Raw genomic sequence first — 15,480 nt, forward strand, 5'->3', positions numbered from 1 at the left:
ACACCCCATGCTGTTGACATTTTTGTGCCAGGGAAGAGCAGCATTCCCATGGAAACCGGGGAAACGTCACCTCTAAGGGAACCAACCATTTGCAAAAATGGGGCCAAACCTGAAATGGGAGGTGAGGCTTCACAGAAGTCTGTGTGTGTGGTCGTGGGTGTGGGTGTGTGTCTGGGGGCATTATGGGGGGGATGTGGTAAAATTACAAGAGGTGCTAGCTGTTGACCTGCCCGATCTGGGTCTGCAGCAACCACAGCCAGGTGCTGCATGGCCTGTGCCTTACGGTTTGTCCCCTCATTGCCATCTGTCAAACACCAGCCCCGTGGCCTCCCCACCCCCAGCCTTCACCAGCACGGAGGGTCTGAGGTTCCCTGTACACAGAAGAAATTGACAACTCAAGGCACAAGGCAGCAGGACTCCAGCCACGAGGGTCACTTCCCCCGTCCCCTTCGTGGGGTTTCCATGGCCCAGGTGCGGGCGCCAGGACGGAGCAGTCCATTTATCCGTCAGCACATGCCTGGGCCAGAGGGCATGGCGCTGTCACCCTCAGCTCCGCAGTTAGCTGCTGCTGGCCTAAGTTGTGTCCCATAGGGTGGGGCCAGCTTAGGAGGTGGTTTGTGCACTGGTTCCCCTGCCCTGTTCACTTCTGCTTCCAGGCCTAGGGCGCAGGGTCTTCAACCCGTCCAGCCGGGATGGGCTTGGGCCCTGATCCTGAATGCCCCACCTCCCACCCCCTGATGCCAGGAGCAGGCTGCTCGCCCAAGAGAGACTCTGGCAGCAGGGGCCCTTGCTGCACAGGGGGTGCCCCGAGACCAGGGCCGGCTCCAGGCCCCAGTGCGCCAAGCACGTGCTTGGGGTGGCATGCTGCGGGGGGCGCTCTGCCGGTTGCCGGGAGGGCGGCAAGCGGCTCCAGTGGACCTCCTGCAGGTGTCCCTGTGGACGGTCCGCTGGTCCCGCAGCTCCGGTGGAGCAGCCGCAGGTACGCCTGCGGGAGGTCCACCAGAGCTGTGGGACTGGCGAGTGGCAGAGCGCCCCCCATGGCGTGCCGCCATGCTTGGGGCGGCGAAATGGCTAGAGCCGACCCTGCCCAAGACCTGCCCCCTGGAGGGTAGCAGCATGGGCTGCCATGTCCGTCAAAACACACACACCCCAGCACACAGAGATCATCACCCCTCTTGGCATCTCGGTTGTGCCAGGGCCACTGGGCAGATGGGCTCAAGGGCTGAGAGCCCCCTGGGGGAAGGGCTCTTTCCTCTGCATCTGTCCCCCAGCCCAGCTGTGTGCCTGCCAAGCGCTGACAACAGGCCTCGGGAAGCAGCCGGACTGCAGAGGGCAGGGCCGTCTCCACTGCAGGGGCTTGCAGGAGGTGGGGCTGGGCTGGCAGCCCCGCTCCTGATTCGCGGGGGCGCCGGCGCCTCCCTTCCTCAAACTGCAGGCGCAGCGCAGCGCGCCCCAGAGCAGAGCCGCGCAGGAGGAGACGCAGCAGCAGCAGTAGCAGTCAGCGGGCGGAGACGGAGCGCAGCGCCCGGGCAGGTGAGGATGCGGGGGACGCAGCCTGGGGTGTGAGCCGGGGAAACGAGGAGCCGGGCGGGGGGCGAGACAATGCAGCAGTCCAGAGGTGCGGGCGGTGATGGAGAGCCGGGGCATTGGGACGGGGGGCTGGATGCTCTGCAGAGGCACAGCCCTGCCCGTCTGATTGTCCTGCTCTCCAGCTCTTGTCTGCCCTGCCCTGCCCTGCTCCGCCCCGCCTCGCCTCGCCTCATCCTCTCTCCGGCCTGCTGGGGATGGAGGTGGAGGTTGGGGGTGTATGGCCCAGAGCACCGGGTTCCTTCGCCTTTTTCCCCAGTTGCCGCAGGGAGCGGAGAGACTGGAGCCGGGGCAGCCTCGGGGCGGGGTTAATCATTGCCGCGATGCTCGCCACAGCTCGGCAACAGCCCGGCGAGCTCAGGGAGTGCTGCGGGGACCCCACCTGCCGCTGCAACGCTGCTGATGCTGCCAGAGCCCCCACCCCTGCAGTGCAAAGCCCAGCCGCTCTGCAGCCCCGCCGCTGCGGAATGGTGCAGTGGCTCCGGGGTCGCTGGTAGAAGCGGGGAGCCGCCAGTAGAATGAGGCAGAAAGAGGGTAACCCAGTGGGGTGGGGTTGGGGGCAACGGCCAGCTGGGAGACTGGGCTGTGGGGCGGGAGAGGGTGGATGGTCTGGCTGCAGATCCGCGCTTGGGAGCGGATTCTGGGAGGGGCTCGTGATGAGACAGGGAAGCCCTTCCTCCCCCCTCTGCCCCATGCCTGCCCGCCCCTCTCAGCCCATCCCTGCTGCCTTCTTCCTCTGGTGACTCATCGCTGCTCCCACGCCTGATGAGACAAGAGCAGACTGGATCCCAGGAAACACAGCCTGGGGAGGGGGCGCTGAAAACCCTGGAACAGAAATAAAAGTAAACCGGGCCCTGTAAATCATCAACAGCACACTCGTCCGGGGGTGGGGGCTGGAACCCCCTGGGAGCGGGACAGCCATGGAGGGACCTGAGGACACATTGCATTCGACTTGCGAGACACGTTTGCCCTCGAGGTCCCTGGGGTCGTCTGCTCAGCCAAGCTGGTGGCCATCCCTGTACCCGCCCCATGGCAGATCCTCCCCGGGGCCAGCCTGTTTGCAGGCTCTCTCCATTGGGGTTCAGTTCAGGCTGCCCCAGGGGTGATGTGGGAGGCAATATTTGGGTAAGCAGAGGGCAGTTGCTGGGCAGGAGGTTGCCTAATAAGGCCAGTCCCCATGGAGAGATTCCACTGACATTGGAAATTGATGCTCTCCGCTACAGCCCGTGGGCTGTCAGCACCCAGCCCAGCCTGTCTCCCGGGGGAGGTATGGGGGGCTCAGGATGTGTCAGGTGGGTGTGGGCCTGGCTGGAGTCAGCAGTTTCTATTATCATGCCCATCAGGGTGGTGGCTGAGGTTAGAGCGGGGACAGCAGTGGCTAGAACTCCTGGTTCTCTTCCCAGCTCTGGGAGGGAATGGCTAGTGGTTAGGAGGGCACTGGGAGCCAGGACTCCTGGGTTCTTTTCCTGGCCTGGCTGCTGACTGGCCATGTAACCTTGGTGGTTACATCCCCTCTCTGTGTACTGGGGCAGGTGATACCTGTGCCCCGTAGTAGAACACCTTGAGAACCACTGATGACGGAGATGCCGTAGGAGCATCTGTGGTCACCACGCCCTTCGCCATGGAATCCCTGGGGCTGGAATCATTGGAGTGGGGGGATGTTTTCAGGGGAAGCAGAAGGACCTTGCTGCACATGCTCAGGATATGGCTGTTGGAGGAAGAGATAAGGAGTGTTTTTATATTTAAACAATTTTTTCTGTTCTAAATCAGAAGGAGTGGGAGGAGTTGTCTGGTTTCCTGAATGGGGGATTATTATCTGTGAATGGACACCCCACACACACACACAAACACACGCACAGATCTTTAGCTTGGGCCTTACTCAAACCAACATGGGAAGCGGGGAAGAGCAGCTTGCATTGTCCAAGCTCTGGGGAGCTGAGGCAGGACTGCTCCATTCCTGCCCCACCCTCACCCCTCTGCAAGCACACACAGCCACACCCTTTGTACGCCCATCCTTTTTCTGTCACTCCCTCCCCCACCGGCAAAGAGCCGTCTTCTCCCCACTTCTGCCACACACACATTTCTAGGGCTGCCGGCCCCCACTACAGCCCAGACAGGCTCCCTTCACATGCCGCCCCCCTCAGCCTCTCGCTCTCTTGGCAGCTCTTCCTGTGACACTGCTGTGGTGGAAAGCTGAGGGCTGGTGGAAGGGGTGGGGAGGCGTCCCCACTTGCTCTGGCTCAGGGCCCCACAAACCCCTAATTTGCCCCTGTGCAGAGGAGTCTGGAACAGATGGGTAAGGCTAGAGGCTTGTCTTCACTGCAGCGCTGACGCCAGCGTTATCCACAGCTTGAGTCCCGTCGCCATGCAAGAGAGATGCTGCTTCTAATTAGAGTTTGGGCAACGCATCAGCTGCTCACACGGCTGCTCTGTGCAGCAAAGTGGTGGCTCTCCCTGGAGCAAGGCTCAGCAGAGAGATCGCTGCATTGAAGACAGTAGCCTAAGAGAGGTGCAGGGACTGCAAGGAGCCCAAATGCGGTAATCCAGGGCCAATCTGTGCCCCCGTTTAGGCGCTGATCCACCCCCACCTCATTTGCGCTTGGGGAGGGAGTGGGATTTGATGCCTAGGATGAGTCAGGAGACTCTAAGCAGAGTCAGTCGTGTGCGTAGGGGCAGCAGAAAGTCAAAGGTGTCAGAAGGACCAATGTCCTGGGGACCAAAGGAGACTCAAATGGTCCCTGCCCTTTGGAAGCTGTACTTAGCATGCAGCTCTTTTCTGCAAAAGCTGCACAGACAGGGCTTTCTCTCTGGGTGGAAGAAAACTATATAGTTACACACTCAGGGTCAATCAATCCTTCTGGTATTGCCTCGCTGCTGCCCAGGGGCATGCACAGAAATTTAACATCTCTTTTGGGGGGGCACATTGCCCTTCCCTCCCCTTCCCCACCCCAGCTCCTGCAGGAGCTTGCTCTCGACCCTGAAGCCACAGGGTGGAAGGAGCTCCCGGGGCGGAAGGAGTTTTGTGCCCCTGATGGTTATTTGTGTGTGGGGGGGGGGGGGCTCCTGATTGCCCTTCCCCACCTTGTGCATGCCCCTGCTGCTGCTCTTGCAAAAAAAGTATCCTCCTGCTGATGAAGATCTAGACCTGTCCAGACTCAGTGTCCCCTCAGCAGCACCTCCTGCTGGTGTAGGCACAGAATGTCTCTAACTCTGCCCCCAGACTCTACAGCGCTGCCCCTCAAATCCTGCCGCCCTAGGCAAGCGCCTAGGGTCGCCTAGTGGAAGCGCTGGACCTGCTCTCAAAGTTTTAGGCTCTGAGGATTGCGCAAGCCAAAACGGCAGCTCCCACCCATTGCACATGCTGCGAGGAAGCCAGAGGGAAAGCCTGCCAGACCCAGGGAATTTTTCATTCCCAGTTGCTGCAGCTGTGCTCCCTTCCTGTGTTCTACCACCAGCTCCTGGCCCCGCATAGCCAAAGCAGGTCCAAAAAGCACTGGAATTCCCACAGGTAGAAGCTCCCTGTCTGGCTGCCTCCCCATCTCCCTCCTCAGCTGTGTTCTTGGCCCCTTTCTCACATTGCATGGCTATGAGTCATCCGCACTCACTCCCACCAACCCAGCCTGCTGCAAGGGGCCAGGCCGTGTGCCTGAGCTTGGGGGTGTGGAGAGGAGTCATGTCAAAGAGAGGAACTAAGTAGGCTTGAGCTGCCTGATGCTCCAGCTCAGCCCCCTCCCTTTTAATCTGGGGACCATGTGGGAACTCGCAGGTGTGGTAAATGTGCCCCCGGAACAGAGCGTGCTAGTGCAAGGGCCATGGACCAGGCATGAGAGCACTGGAGCTGGGCGTGCTGGGGAGGTGGTGCTGTGCACACACATCTGCAGACAGATGCATGTGTGTGACCCGCTTTAATGCATGTCACAGGGGGCTCAGATACCATGGTAATGAGCACTATGGGTGGTGTTTCCCAAGGAGCCTAAGGGACTTAGGAGCTGGAATTTGGTAGGAGTTGGGCATCTCACTCCCCTCCCACTCTTCTTCTGAAGAATCACAGCACATGTTTCTCCTTGGTGAGTGCACAGATACCATGGTGATGGGCCCAGTATAAGTGAGATCCGAAAGTGAGAGAGTACCTATAAACAAACGTCAGGAGCTGCACATGCTGCTCACTGAGGGGGTGCGTCTGCCTCTCTCTGGTCGTATGTGTTCACTGGCACATTGCGTGCGAGCACACGCACCCACCTCTGTGCTCAGGTGAGTGTGTGATCATGGAAGACCTGAGCCAAAGCCCACGGGAGTCTTTCCACTTGCTGCAGTGGACTTCAGCTCCAATCCCAAGTACCACTCGCTGCATGTGTCCGTGTTGACGTGCCTTGTGTGTGCATGTGCACAGATACCTGTCTGTGTGTGTTCAGGTGTACGTTCACGTGTGCCCAGATGCCTCGGTGTGAGTTTACGGGCACACCTGGGTGTGGTCACGCACCTGCCCGTGGGTGTGCATGTAGGGTCGCACAGATCCTGGTCGGGTCACTAACCAGCATGTTCTCCTCCTGCTCAAGCCCCCCTCGCCGTTCTGCACCGCTGACAGCCCCAGCACCGAAAGATGAATCCCACCATCAGCATCGCTGTCATCCTGACAGGTAGGGGCCCAGTGGTGCAATTATGCTGCCATCTAGTGGCCATGCTCCATAAGTGGCGCTGGGCTGGAGAGAAGGGGCATAAGCTGTAAATAAATGCTTCTCTCCAGAGAAAGCAAGGCCCACCCCATCCTCCCACAGGGGCGGGGGGCAGGTCGGCACAAAACGAGGAGGAGGAGAGCTAGATTGATGCAGCTAGCTACATAGGGACCAACAAGCAGGCATTGTCTATGCCAAGGTGCACCCAGTGGCTAGTATGATTTCATAACACATGGGCTGCCATGCTGGGTTTCTGCTGCAGGGCAGCTGGGCCCCATTGAATGAATGTGCTTTGGACTAACAGACCTAAAATGCAGCCTTCCCCATAACAAAGGGCCCTATGAGGGTACAGCAGACACTGGTCTTGACCCGCCCCCGGTATCATGAACAAATCCTCCCTGTTCTCATTTCCCCTGTGCTGGATTGGCAGGCGATTTGCAGGCTGGGGTGTGGGGAGGATGTGACTGGATAGGCTGTGGGTCCAGGGACATTGTGGGGTGGTGGGATGTTATCACCTCTCCTGCTTGACAGTAACCCCACAGTGGAATGCACTGGTTTTGTGGGGAAAGAGATCACTCACTAGCAGCACGACCACAATGGTTAAAAGCCAAACTGCTGCTGCAGATGAGTCTCCACTAGCGCAGGTGCTGAGCCCTCATTTTGCTAGCAGGAAGTCTTGGCTTCTCTAGCCCTATGCGCCTATGATTTGGCCAGGAACTGGGACATGTCTCCACAGCATGTGGATTCACTGCTGCATACACTGGAGCAAGGGGCAGCGGCAGGGGTGCTCCTGCCTTCGCCACCCCCTGTCCCTCACCTGACCCTGTTGGCCTGTCCCAGTGCTGCAGGTTACCCATTGCCAGAGGATCAAGGAGCTGAGCGCCTGCTTGCTGGGTCAGACCCTGCGCATGGACTGCCGCTATGAAAACAAGACCACCAACCCCCTGACCTACGATTTCAGCATGTTCAAGGAAAGCAGGAAGCGGGTGATCCAGAGCAACCGGAACGTCCCCGAGAACAGCCTCAAGGCACGATCCAACATCACCCTGTCAAAGGACATGGTGTGCCTGCAGCTGTTCGACTTCACCACTGCAGACGAGGGCATCTACACCTGCGAGCTGAAGATCACCGGTGACTACACCGGCAACCAGATAAGGAACATCACCGTCATCAAAGGTGGGCAGGGGAGGGGACCCTAGCACCCCTGGGCTTCTCGCTGACCTATCACTGTGTGCCCCCCCTCTGCCCTCCAGGGCTCTATTACTGATGGCCCAAGGGACAGACCCACCTGATGCCCTCTGACCATTTAAGCCCTGTGCCCAATGCTCCTCTGAGATAAATACTTTCCAACCTACCGCAGCCAGAGCAGGGCCAGCAACAGAGTCACCCCTCTCCCCCCCCACATCCTTGCCTGGAGCCAAACCCCTCTCACCCACCAGTGCCCTGTGCCTTTTCCAGGCATCTGTCAGAGGCATCCACCCACCCAACTTCCCACTGGACCCTGAAAATCCTAGGGCCAGCCCTGCGCTGGGGAATGGTCCAGATGGGAGCCTTGTGCCTTCCGGCTGCCCAGATCTGTCTCTGGCTGCTCGGCGGCCCACACATGGGCTGAGTTTGAGGAGTCTCAGTGGACAGTGACTAATGTCACCCGAAAGAACCCATCATAGTTGGTATCAGTTGGCCCCTTTGTTACCCTGGCTCAGCAGAAACCAAGGACTGAAGGGGGCTCGCGCTTCTTGCTGGGGACCCAGAACACATCAGACCCAGGACAGATCAGCAAGGTAGCATAAGGGGAAGAACTCAACCTCTGCCCACCCTGTGACTGTTCGGTAGGGAAGTGACACCAGCCTCTAAGGCCATCCATCTGAAATATAATGTCTATAGGCTTTCCACTGGGGAGAGGCCTTTTCCCACCCCAGAGTGCCACAAAGCACCTTGCACTCCACCTTTCAGGGCTTAGGGTGAGGAAGGTATTTCCCTATGGGCAGGATCTTGCCGAGTTGTCCCCTAGGGGTTTCTTCCACCCACTTTTGAAGCAGCCAGTGCTGGCCATTGTCAGAGAGAGGACACCGGAGTGGCTGGAGCCCTGACTTGATGGTTATTGTTTGTATTGCAGTAGGACCCAGAGGTCCCAGTCGAGATCAGAGCCTCCCCTTGTGCAAGGCACGGGGAAGACACAGTGGGAAGTGCTCCCTTGGCCCAAAGAACTCACCGTCTCGCTAGACAAGACACAGAGTGGGAGGGGAAATAGAGGCACATGGAGTGGAAGTGACTTGCCCCAGGTCACGCAGCTGGTCCATGGCAGAGCCGGAAAGAGAACCCAGGTGTGCCGGCTCCCAGCTCCCCATCATTCCTCTTTCCCCAGGGATCTCATTTTTGCCTCTCCTCTCTTTTCCCCTCCCCCTGCCCTGGCAGACAAGCTGGAGAAATGTGCTGGCATCAGCCTCTTGATTCAGAACACCTCATGGGTGCTGCTTCTGCTCCTGTCCCTGCCGCTTCTGCAAGCTGTGGACTTCATGTCCCTGTGAAAGGAAGGAGCGACCGAGCCACCCAGCCAAACCCCACCACCCAAACGTGGCACTTTGCAAGAGAAGACGATGAACGATTTGAAACCAAGGAAATCTTTCTGTGTATATCTCTCTATATACGTGTATATCTGCCAAGCCCTCCCTCCCCGCGCTGCCACGCCATCACACCACACGTCCGAAACATGCTGGAGGCTGGGGTGGGTGTATTAAGCAGTATTAAAGGATCCGACGCATGGCGGCATTCCCTCGCGCTCTGCTAGATGGTGCAGCTTTTTCCATAGCACGTTTTGTTTTTGTTTCTTTGTCCCGGTGGCAGGGGGATCTATAGCCTCGAGGGAGCAGCTTGTCTTGGCCCATTTTTTTTGTCTTTCAAGGAGGAAAAGCCAGCAGGGCCCCCAGACCTGACTCTAGTAAAAGAGAGACAGTCAAAGAGTTAGGGGACCCACTGAGGAGTCCTGGCTACCACCCGAGCCTGGAGAACAGACGCTTGCTCAGCAACACAGGCTTGCCGAGTGTAAAGACTTGGCCTGACCTAAGCAATGTCGGGCAAATGGGAAGCTTTGGGACAGAGTCGGATACACTAGCTTTTCACCTCTGGGGAGCTGGGTTTGAATCCTGTCTGGTGAGATGAATTTGGTGGGCTCTCAACCTGTTCTTAGCAGCCATCACTTCCGTATTGCACAAAGCCGTGGCCATTGGTATGACTGCTTCACCTGCACAGGAAAGGGCCAGCATTGAAACAGATCCCTCTTGGGGGTGTGAGCAACAGGGACACTCGAATACAGAGACAGCAAGGGATGATGAATGTCTCAAGTTGGGGGTGCAGGGATAGACAGCGGGGGCCACAGCACTGAAATAGCAAGGGGTGCGGAAGGTTTTAGGACAGAGGTGCAGCTGCAGCCCTGCATAAGAACACTTGCCCATCACTCATCCATGCTCTGCTGGGCTTAAGCCCTCACCATAAGATCAGTGGATGGCAGTTGATTGTTGTTTGTTTTTAATTAATCCTGAACTAAGGAACTGAGGCAGCAGCCCTTGAAACTAGTCAGTGTGCCGAGGCCTAGAGCTCCTTGGGCATTGGCTAATCCTGCTCAGCAGAGACTAGGGGTTAGCTGTGAAGGGAGACCCCTTGCTGAGCTGGGGCCAGCACTGCTCACTGCATGATCTCCAGGCAGTGGTCCCCTGGGCGGAGACACAGATAGCACTTGCATCTGCCTTTCAGCCCAGTATGCGAAAGGTGTGTGTGTGTGTTAGGAAACACTCGGGGGGCGGGGGGGGGACAGCTTGCGCCCAGAGAAGAAGCCACTGTCCTTGGGGAGAGAGGAGATATAGCAATAGGGAAGGGGGCCTAGGCAGCTGCCACCTCGCACTCCCCGGGTACCAGTCAAAGCTCTGTGACATCCCCCATTAACACACAGGGCTGTCTCCCGCTGGCAATGGGGGAGATTGCAGGAGCTGGGGCTTCCCCCAAGCCACAAGCTCTCATCCCTGCATGCCACCCTTTGGGTTTGACTTCAGGCACTAGCAAAACCAGCCCACTTGGCTCTGCTCATTGTCTGGACCATGGTTTCCTCCTTCAGCCCAGTCCCGCTACTGAGTCGTGCTAGTGGGGAGAAGGCTGCAGCCTTCCTCCCTTGCAGGTTAACAGACTCCCGTGCGGGCCTGTTCCTTAGCACAGCTTTGCCTCTCATTAGGAGCCTAAAGGGTTGGTTAGCCATAGGGAGAGCTAATGCATCCCAAACCACAAAGTAACCCCAATCTTAGAGAGCATCCCCAGCTCCGGCCAGGGTCTGGACAAGGCCTACCCCACAGCAAGCTGGGGATCAAATGCCCCAGAACTTAGCAGGGAAGAAACTCCACCTACCGAGCAGGGGCAGGCTAGATGGCGGAGGGTATTACATAGCTCTCTCCTGAGCAGCAAAGGTATCTCCCCCAGGCGTGGGCTAAAACAGGGGAGCAGAGGTCCCACTCAGCTCACTGCCACGCAAGGGAGGCAATGGGAAACCAAGATCACGTGCATAGGAACTGAGCAGGGCAAGACCTGGGAGCTCATCTGGTGGAGCCAGAAGGGTTAATGGTGACAAGGGGGGGACAGGCCCCAGCTAATTGTAATATGCCCCCCTCTCCCATTGTGGGTGCTGCGCTTGAGCCCACTGCAGTGTCAAGAGCCCAACTGGCTGGCTAAGGAGAGTTGCTTTTTTCCGTGATGCCCCATGCCCTGCTTGTTCGCTGTATAGTGCACTACCCCCCGCCCCAGATGTACTGCTCAGGTATCTCTCCGTGTACATCTCCCTGATCTGCCGGTAAATGCAATGGTGGAAGGGGGAGGGTCAGACCCAGCCAACCTACAAGGACGTGTCCTAGTCTTGTTTCGTGAACATTTGTAGTGTTTCCACAGCTTGGTGTCCGAGAAATGCTGTTCAAGGGGGGAAAATGAACAACAAAAGAGCCTCTGTCTGCACAATAAATCCCTCGATTGTGTGTTGGATTCGCAGCCCTCTGCCTCTATTTCAGCACAGGATTCAAGGGCTTTGAATTTGCCTTCCTAAGGGGCAGCCAGAAGAGCTGGCTGTGGGACAGCCTGCCCTCTAGTGGAGACAAGCTGAACTGCTTAGCTGTGTGTCCTAGCATCTATACTACTGAAAGATAATCCCCTCTAGCACCAGCTGGCTCTGTAAGCAGCCCAGCTCCCAGGGCTAGCCCTGCCAGCCCAACATGCTCCAAGTAGCAGGGGGGACAAAGGGAGTGGTGCCCATCCTGCCTGGAAAGCAAGGAAGAGGCAGCAGGAGACAGCTTTGCTCCCAGCGCTGTTTCTTCTCAGGCCAGGAAGCTCCAGAATTCAACCCCTTCCAGCTCCGGCTGCCAGCCCTACCTGGGCCCTAGAGCCAGAGGGTTCGGGTTGGTAGAACCGCACAGAAGGTCCCCCAGAGTGATCCCCACACACACATGCTGCAGGGGCTGGGACTAGCCCCTGCCTGCAGGGGGATCCAGAGCAGCACCCAGGGGCTGGGATCTCCTTCCGTCCTATCTCCCCTAGCCTACAGGGGCAGCACCCAACAGCTGGCATCCAGCCTTCCCGGGCTAGAGTCACCAGACGTCCCGATTTTATAGGGACAGTCTTGATATTTGGGGCTTTTTCTTATATAGGCTCCTGTTACCTCCCACCCCCATCCCGATTTTTCACACTTGCTGTCTGGTCACCCTACTGCCCGCACCCCCACACCTCTCCCCCATCCCTGTGGGAGGACCGGAGCTCCAGGGGTTGGGACCGCCCCCAGCTTCTAGGGAGCAGCACCCATGACCCATGGAGGGAGACCCGAGACTGGAATCTACCCCCAGGGGCCGCCTGTCCCGCTAAGCCGGCCCAGGGACGCCGCCCGGCGGCAGCAGCCTCCCCTCCCCGCGTCAGCTGCGCCCGGATTGTGACATCAGGCTCGGCCGGGCGCCCACCTGCTCCACGGAAGCGGCCGGCTCCGGCTCATCCCCGCCGAGAGCCCGGTGAGTGCGGGAGGCGCGTCCGGCCAGCCCCTCCGGGTGTGCAGGGGGTGCCGGCCTCCCGGGCAATGCCGGCCCCACCTGGGGGAACCTAGGGGGTGCCAGCCCCCCCGGGCAGTGCCGGCCCCACCTGGGGGGAATCTAGGGGGTGCCTGCCCCACCTGGGAGACCTAAGGGGTGCCCGCCCCCCCCAGGCAGTGCTGGCCCCACCTGGGGGGATTTAGGGGATGCCAGCCCCACCTGGGGGAACGTAGGGGGTGCCCGGCCCCCTGGGCAGTGCCCGACCCATCTGGGGGAACCTAGGGGGTGCCCAGCCCCCCTGGGCATTGCCGGCCCCACCTGGAGGGAATTTAGGGGATGCTCGGCCCCCCGGGCTTTGCTGGCCCCACCTGGGGGGAATCTAGGGGGTGCTTGCCCCACCTGGGAGACCTAAGGGGTGCCCCCCAGGCAGTGCCAGCCCCACCTGGGGGGAACCTAGGGGGTGCCCGGCCCCCCTGGGCAGTGTCGGCCCCACCTGTGGGGAACCTAGGGGGTGCCCGACCCCCCTGGGCAGTGTCGGCCCCACCTGCGGGGAACCTAGGGGGTGCCCAGCCCCCCGGGCAGTGCCAGCCCCAGCTGGGGGTGGGATCTAGAGGCCATATGACCCCTGGGCAGAATAAGGCTCTGTGTCTGTAGGAGTTCCCTGCCCCCCAGGCAATGGGGCAATGCCATCTACTTCCCACCAGTGTTCTGGCTGTGTGAATGACCACCCCCCCCAACCCCCGAAAACCACCTGGGCAGGCCTAGCTCCTTGTGGGTCATGCCAGCCCCTAACTGGGCTCTGTACAAGTGGAGGGGGTGGGTCTAGGGCCTAGCTGAGAAAATGTCTCTTTTCCCCCACTCACCCCCTGCCAGACTCATCTCAGTGGTAGGGGTGTGTCCCATACCTGCCCCTCCTCCCACAGGCTTGAGTGGAAGTTGGGAGAATGTGCCAAGGCTGTGCCCCCACCCCCCCAAAAAAACAAAAAAACCCAGTAAGGCAGTGCCTGCCTGGGCTGTGGGGCTGGGAGCATGTACCTGGGCTGCTTCATTCCTCCCAACCGGAGATCAGCACCACCTGTGATCTGTGTATGCCTGAGCCATGCCTGCATCCCCCCTGTGCGTGTGCACTTGTGCCTCGCCTCATGTGTGTGCATGTGAGCACTTGTACTATGCCAGCATGCCCTGTGTGTGTGTGTGTGTGTGTACCATGCAAATGCTCTCTGTGGCCCCAGGAAGAGTGTTGCTTTGAGGGCTGGACCCAAATCCTCCAGCTTCCTACAGCCAGGCTGTACAGGAGTGGGGCCATCCTGCTGGCTGCTGCAGGACTGCCAAGCTGGCTGGGTCCAGAGAGAGGAGGCTCTCTGAACACACTGGGAGGAGGAATACGTTTTCCCTGCTCAGGGTGGAACTGCTTTGAAAATGGCCTCAACACTAACCCGGAGATGGGGTCCATCTCAAGGAGTGAGGCCTTCAGGTACCCACCTCGCTCCAGGATTTCACAATGAAGGCTCTGGCTCTGGCATTGGCTGCTGCTGGAGGCTGGCTTAGGTTGGGATAAAGCGCTAGGTGTAGAAGCACCAAATAGATCCCTGGCATCATCCCCTTGACCTCCCTGAGATTACACTGGGGATAAAACTGGCCCAAGAGTTTTCCCACAGCCATGCCTGGGCTGTAACATACAAATGAGCAGGGAAGGGAGGGAATTGGTGGCTTAATTGTATCCTGCCTAGTTACTCATAAGAGGTGGGGACTGAGTCATTGCCTTCCAATGCTCTGGAGTAGACTCAGCTGGACCCAGTTCACGCATGGAACTGACTTAGGGTGGAGTTAAACCAGGGTGAATGTAATCCTGGATCTTTCTGCAGGGCACTTCCCCAGCTCTGTGTCTGTGGAGCCCCTGCATCCCTCACCCTGAAGAGCCCTCCAAGGGCAGAAGGGGTGAAAATGGCCTACCTTGCAAAAGGCTTCCTTGGCCCCATCTCCATCCCCACAGTGGGCTGTCCTGCCACTGCCAAGCAGAGCAAGTTGAGAGGGGCGGAGACAGCTCCCATCACTAATGGCCAGGGAGTGGAGCTCTCATAGTTAGTCAGAGAATCCTGGAGCCACTCATAGGTGCCGTGCAGACCGCCTGCCCTTTGAAGTCAGCATAGGACTGTGCAGTGTCCAGGCTTCTCCTAACCGTCTCCACCAGGCATGTTTTCTGTGTCGGTTCCTGTACTGCACTCAGCACTGTGGTATGAGAGTGCTTGCCAGGTGTGCAGTAGGGACTGTAGCTGAGATCTGTCCAGCCTGTGTCCTCTCCTCGCTCCGCAGGGAGAGAAATCCACTGCTTTCCTTGGGAGGATGCTGGGCTTTAGGCCAGCAAGGAGCATCTCTGGGGTCCCCCAGAGCCTTGTGCGCAGCTGCCTGACATTCCCTCTTCTCTCCAGGAATCCTCTCCCCATGTAACAGCCCAGCCCCCTCTTCCCTTCTCCAAGGACCCCCTTCTGTGGTTCCCTCTCACACCTGACCCCCTTTTCCCTTCCCCTACTCCAGAACCCCTTTTCCCTTTAGACCCCTTACCACCATCTCTCTTGATCTCCCAAACCTCCCTTTTTCCTACCCTCAAAGCCTCTACTTCTCCCATTGCCCCAGAATGCCACCCTTTCCCCCTCCCTGTAGCACCCCTCTTTTGGCTGGGCCCTGCCACCACGACACATGAGAACCCCTCTGGCTGCGCTCTGCAGGCTTTGCCTTTAAGCCTCCCGGATGCTGGAATGTCAGAGGAGGGCTCCAGCTCCCTGTGAGGTCAGATAAAACACTATATTTATCTTGCTGGTAACCTGAGCCGAGAATTTCTGCAGTGGATTACACAGCGCCAGCTCTTAGGCTCTGCCCCTCCGGCCATTTCACCCCCACCCCACCCCCCATGCCCACTGGAGAAGCCTGGCTCCCAGACGGCCTGGACAGCTGCTAACAGGTTAGTCGCCGCTGTTTATTTTCAATCCCTTTTTTCTTCTTTGCTTCTGTTGTAGAGCAAGTACCTCGCGGACACTGAGGTGACCCCATCCGAGCAGCCAGGGTGTCACCCCATGACAAGCCGCTACCCTTCAGCCCTGCTGCTCCACACGCAGGTGCGTATGGAGCTGCTGGGAAAGCCGAGGACGGGCTTAGCGGGTCCCGGAGGGAGGGTAAAA

The 15,480-nt window shown here is 58.8% G+C and overlaps 2 protein-coding genes across 2 annotated transcripts in view; both read left to right on the forward strand.

The window, feature by feature from the left end:
• The first annotated feature begins 1,441 nt into the window (after positions 1–1,441).
• Positions 1,442–11,276, forward strand: THY1 (Thy-1 cell surface antigen). The gene is made up of 4 exons (XM_032780449.2): positions 1,442–1,533; positions 6,144–6,224; positions 7,101–7,436; positions 8,676–11,276. The coding sequence occupies exons 2-4, from the start codon at positions 6,188–6,190 to the stop codon at positions 8,786–8,788; spliced, it is 486 nt and encodes a 161-aa protein (XP_032636340.1). The 5' UTR covers positions 1,442–1,533; positions 6,144–6,187; the 3' UTR covers positions 8,789–11,276.
• A 3,903-nt stretch (positions 11,277–15,179) lies between these two features.
• Positions 15,180–15,480, forward strand: part of USP2 (ubiquitin specific peptidase 2) — a 72,552-nt gene continuing 72,251 nt past the window's right edge. Inside the window, exon 1 of the mRNA XM_032780463.2 lies at positions 15,180–15,263. The gene's annotated coding sequence lies outside the window, so the exon portion shown is untranslated. The remainder of the gene's footprint in view (positions 15,264–15,480) is intronic.

This window comes from Chelonoidis abingdonii, chromosome 18 (assembly GCF_003597395.2).
Source record: "Chelonoidis abingdonii isolate Lonesome George chromosome 18, CheloAbing_2.0, whole genome shotgun sequence".
Classification (NCBI taxonomy): Eukaryota; Metazoa; Chordata; order Testudines; family Testudinidae; genus Chelonoidis; species Chelonoidis abingdonii.